At 29.0% G+C, this 4,895-nt stretch overlaps 1 protein-coding gene across 1 annotated transcript; it reads left to right on the forward strand.

The window, feature by feature from the left end:
- Nucleotides 1-3,175: 3,175 nt before the first annotated feature.
- On the forward strand, nt 3,176-4,387 carry LOC101499975 (F-box protein CPR1-like). The gene has a single exon (XM_073369646.1). It carries the CDS (start codon nt 3,176-3,178, stop codon nt 4,385-4,387), a length of 1,212 nt encoding a protein of 403 aa, XP_073225747.1.
- The last annotated feature ends 508 nt before the right edge of the window (nt 4,388-4,895 follow it).

The raw sequence follows: 4,895 nt of genomic DNA on the forward strand, positions 1-4,895 counted from the left end.
ATACATATTAATCACAACAAAACAATCACAATAAAGTGCAATGCTATGCATGAGTTTAGACTCTACTTCACAACGTGGTACCATTCTAACTCTGAAGTACTTGGTTAGGAGGCTTGATACTATGCCACCATCCCGGTGGGCGGACAATTCAAATTGGCCCTGTCCTCGTAGATCCCCTCAACTCAACCCGAGACACATATACGTGACAGTCGAGGTAAACGTGTGTTGCGTGGTAGCTCCCGACTTTTGGAGTGCTACCTCCAAGTCACCTAGGAATTCCCCATCCGAATACCTCTAAGGTCTAACAATCTTGCCTTAAGGTTCGACAGCAGACCGCCACGATCAGGCTCATTTAGTTGTAGTTCCCCGGAATCACTAGGCTTGTCAGGCCCTACCTATATGATGACAAAATAATCTCCACTTCACAAATTCACAATATTTATTTTCTCCCCTTGTTGGTATATGATACTCCATTAAAACCGTCATCTCAAACACAAATTGAAATCAAATATCACAATGATGTTAAATATCACAATAATATCAAATATCACAATAATGTTAAATATCACTATAATTTAATATATCACACATTTAACGAAATTAAATCAATCAACACCTTATAAATATTTCTATTTTACATTTTAATCTCACAATTTTCTTATTTGCAGATTAATTAATTTATCACTCAAAGGGCTACTGCCGTACGTAGCGAGCCGCTCAATTAGTAAACTATATTGGACAAAAGCTTTGGTTGCTAAAGACATTGTGTATCTAAGTTTGGTGTTAAGATTTATATTAGAGATTTAAAATATATTTAACTTTTAAAATATTTTTAGTTACATACAATGATGTTTAGAATCAAATCAACTCAATATTATTCGTATATAAATTTGATACAAATTCAATTATTTAAGAATGATGTTTTATGAAGGTATGTCCTAATTGAGTAAAATGACCTTCATTAGCCATAACTCAAAATTTAATTTTTTTCTCTTTTAAAAATTTATATATTTTTATTTATTTTGTTACCAAAAAATAAATAGGATTTGTTATAAAGTATAGAAAGAAATATGGTCAACAAATAGAAATTGTTAAAATAAGTGTTTTTCATCTTAAAATGTTAAAAAGTAACTTTGAGGTAAAATACGGATTTCTTCCATAATAATGAAGAAAATGATTTTTTTGATGCCAATTTTTTTTATCTCCTTATAATATTTATTTTTTAAAATTGAGAAAAAGATAATTATTATTTATAGTTGTGATACCAATGACCATTTTATTCTAATAATATAGTTTTAATGTATCATTGGATATAGCTTTAGATATGAATATTTAACGTGTAAAATATTTATTTTTCATGTGTTATATTATTCGATATTCAATATAATTTAATATATTAATATATTCATTTTTTTTCAATATTAACTTTACATGAAACGATCATTGCGAATTATACATATTGTCCATCTAAGTCATAAAATTTTGTTGATCACAAACTACGAAAATATAAAATTATTTTTAACTCATATTTGGAGAAAGAGAAAAGAGGAAGAAAATAATGTCTCAAATGGTAATAGGGTGGTGGTTTAAAATAGTAGATTTATTTGACTACTTATTTTATTTTGAAATAATTTGATTATGTAATTGAATCATAAAATTATTACTATATATAAAATATGAATATCATATTTTGAATGACTTTCTCTTTAGAGAGTTTTCAATATATTGTTTATTTTTGCAATATTTAATTATTTAATTATTTAATTATTTTGTGAATGAGATCGAATAATATCGTTTTTGTGTTTATGATAATGAAAATTCACAAAAGCTAGTGAAAGTAAATATGTATAACTATTGCTTTAATAAAAAATTAGTAAAATTATATATATATATATTTTTTTTTATTTAACATCTCTTTCTTAATTTTTTTTTTTCAAATAATTTAGTTGTTAGATTTGCACATTTTTTATGTAGAGAAATGCTAAATCCAAATTGAAACTCATACCTCTACATATAGATATCTTGAGTTATATTTACGGACCATCTTACAAGTAAATATAAAAATGTTTATATGTACTCGCAAGATGGTAAAATGATAATTTGGGAGAGTTATAAAATCAATAGTTATTATTATAATCACCCAAAATTGATTATACATGTGCACATAATATTAACTATTGATTTGATATTTAATGATTGATATTTATTATTTAATTCTCTAAAATGAGTTGATAATATTATCGAATCAGATATTTGAAATATATTTGAACATATATCGTAAGGTATATTTAAGAGGAAAAAAAAGATATTACAATCTTAGAATACATACAAAAAGTTTTAAAAGTTAGAAGAACTTGCGCATAGACTAAATAACACTTGTATTTTAAAACAGATGAAATAGTTTATAGGATAAACCATTGTTAGATCATCTGAGGTATCTGACGCTGTCGTTTTTGTCTTTGACTCAATGAAAAAATTAAATTAGTTTTTGAATTTTAAAAATAGTCTCCAAAAGATATAACTTACTATCATAAAAGTTGCTAAACATACAATTTATTGTCAAAATACCGTTAGAACGTCAAAGATTAAACTGACTGATATTTTCATAATTTTTAGGCTAATATTGATTTTTTGCTGAGTTAGAGACCAAAAGAACAACATCATATACTGTCAAGAACTAAAATTGAGGTGTACCCTAGTTTATACTAAGTACGTTCCTTTTTATAAACATATCATTTATTCTACTTATAATAATAAAAATATGTACTAAATTTAATACTTTAATATTAAATGTAGATGTTCTTTATAGATATAAATTAATAAATTTGCGATTTTCTTTCTATAAATTCTATTTTTGCTTAAATAGTAAAATGCAATTTTTTTTTTGTTTACATATAAAATGAAATATTTATTCGAGGGAGTAGTATACAATTTCAAATAGAATTTAAAAGATAAAACTGTTTGGCATAAAGAATTCATTCTCTCTCAAACCTCCTCTAACCTTTTTTCATCCATCAATCGATTACACGGTACACACTCTAACATTCATCCATTGCTTCGGTCAATAGTTAATGCTCTTTGCAATCAATTTATTTCAACATCCTGTGCTTTTTATTACTTGATTTAATTTTTTTTTTCTTGCAATACTTCCTACAGGTTTAACTATTGCTTGGAGATGGAGAAATTTGTTGTTGCCACAAATGTAAAGGTTAGCAACCATATACCCGATGATCTTGCCTTCTTTATTTTGTCTAAATTATCTATAAAATCTTTGTACCGATTTGGATGTGTACGCAAAGCTTGGACTCTCTTGTTTGAAAACCCTCAATTTATGATAATGTATCGCAACTATTTCCTTTATAATAACCATTCCTATTACGATGGTGCTTCTATCCTCCTGAGTCATTGTCTAGTTCCTTCGGGTGAACCGGGTGAACAGAATGAACTACTCTACTCTACGTTGTATTTACTTTCTGGTGACAGGTTTGAGAATAGGGTCAAATTAGATTGGCCACCTCCATTTCACGAGGATGACAGTTTTATTGATATTTTGAGTTCTGTTTGTGTTAACGGGACTCTTTGTCTCACACAAGGGAGCAACCTGGACGCAAAATGTGTATTTTGGAACCCTACTACAGATGAATTCAAGGTCATTCCACCTAGCCCTTTTGAGTATATACGTTATCATGACACTATGAAGACCTTTCATGGTTTTGGTTATGACCATGTTAAAGATGACTATAAAGTGATTCGACGATTAGATTTCTTTGTTGATTCCCAAGTTGATCAGCCATATGAAGCAGATGAGCCATATGAAGCAGATGTAGGTTTCCCCTCAATGTGGGAGATATATAGTCTAAGAAGTAACTCTTGGAGGAAACTTGATGTTGACATGCCTTTTTGTAGTAGGTATGATGGAGTGTACATGGATGGATTTTGTCATTGGTCGGGTGAAGATGATTACCTTAGTCTTAGTAAGGTTGGGCCGTGTTTGGTATCATTTGACTTGTGCAATGAAGTGTTCCTTACAACACCTCTTCCCTCAGACATGGTTGACGATTGTGATATTTTGCGCATGGTGTTGTTAAATGGATCCATTGCTTTCATAATATATGATGAATCGACTACTTTTCACATAAGAATATTGGGTGAACTCGGTGTGAAGGAATCCTGGGCTAATGTCTTCATTGTCAAGCCATTACCTTGCGCTCAACATCTTATTGGAGTAGGAGAGAAAGGCGGTATATTCTTGAGAAAAAATGATGATGAACTAGTATGGTATGATATGAGTACTCAGACGATTGAGGAGCTTGGTGTTAAAATAAGCCGAGGTTATTGTAACATTGTAGTTTATAAGGACAGCCTTCTCCCAATTGTAGGTTTATGACTTCAGTCAGTAGGAAATAATAATGAAAAAATGATTGAAGTCATATCCAAATTGATTTTATGTTGTATACAAATTGGTTTGCCAAGTATAAGGCAAATCTCGAAACTATCTAATAATATCAATTTCACTTTATCAATTTTATTTTGTAGTTTACTCTTTCTATTTACAAACTAATCTAGTTTCCATTTTAATTGTAACAACAATCTTTTCCCTTTGCTTAATGGACTCTAATTCAATATGGAAATACCTAGTTTTGGGAAACATGATATTTTAACGAGCAACATATCTCTGTTTGACCTCATCATGTATGCCATCTTGTTCAATTTTGTGCTATATCATTTAAATAAATCAACTATCCGTATCTGATGCAATATTATTCTGTTTTCTTAAATAACTCACCTATTGGATTTAGAACACATATATCATCCATCTTCCCTATAGTTTTACTTTCAATGTTGTTATTTCAAATACACACTTATAGTTTATGAGTTCTTCTTGTTTAATTATA

The sequence above is a fragment of the Cicer arietinum genome, chromosome 6 (assembly GCF_000331145.2).
Source record: "Cicer arietinum cultivar CDC Frontier isolate Library 1 chromosome 6, Cicar.CDCFrontier_v2.0, whole genome shotgun sequence".
In the NCBI taxonomy this organism is placed as follows: Eukaryota; Viridiplantae; Streptophyta; class Magnoliopsida; order Fabales; family Fabaceae; genus Cicer; species Cicer arietinum.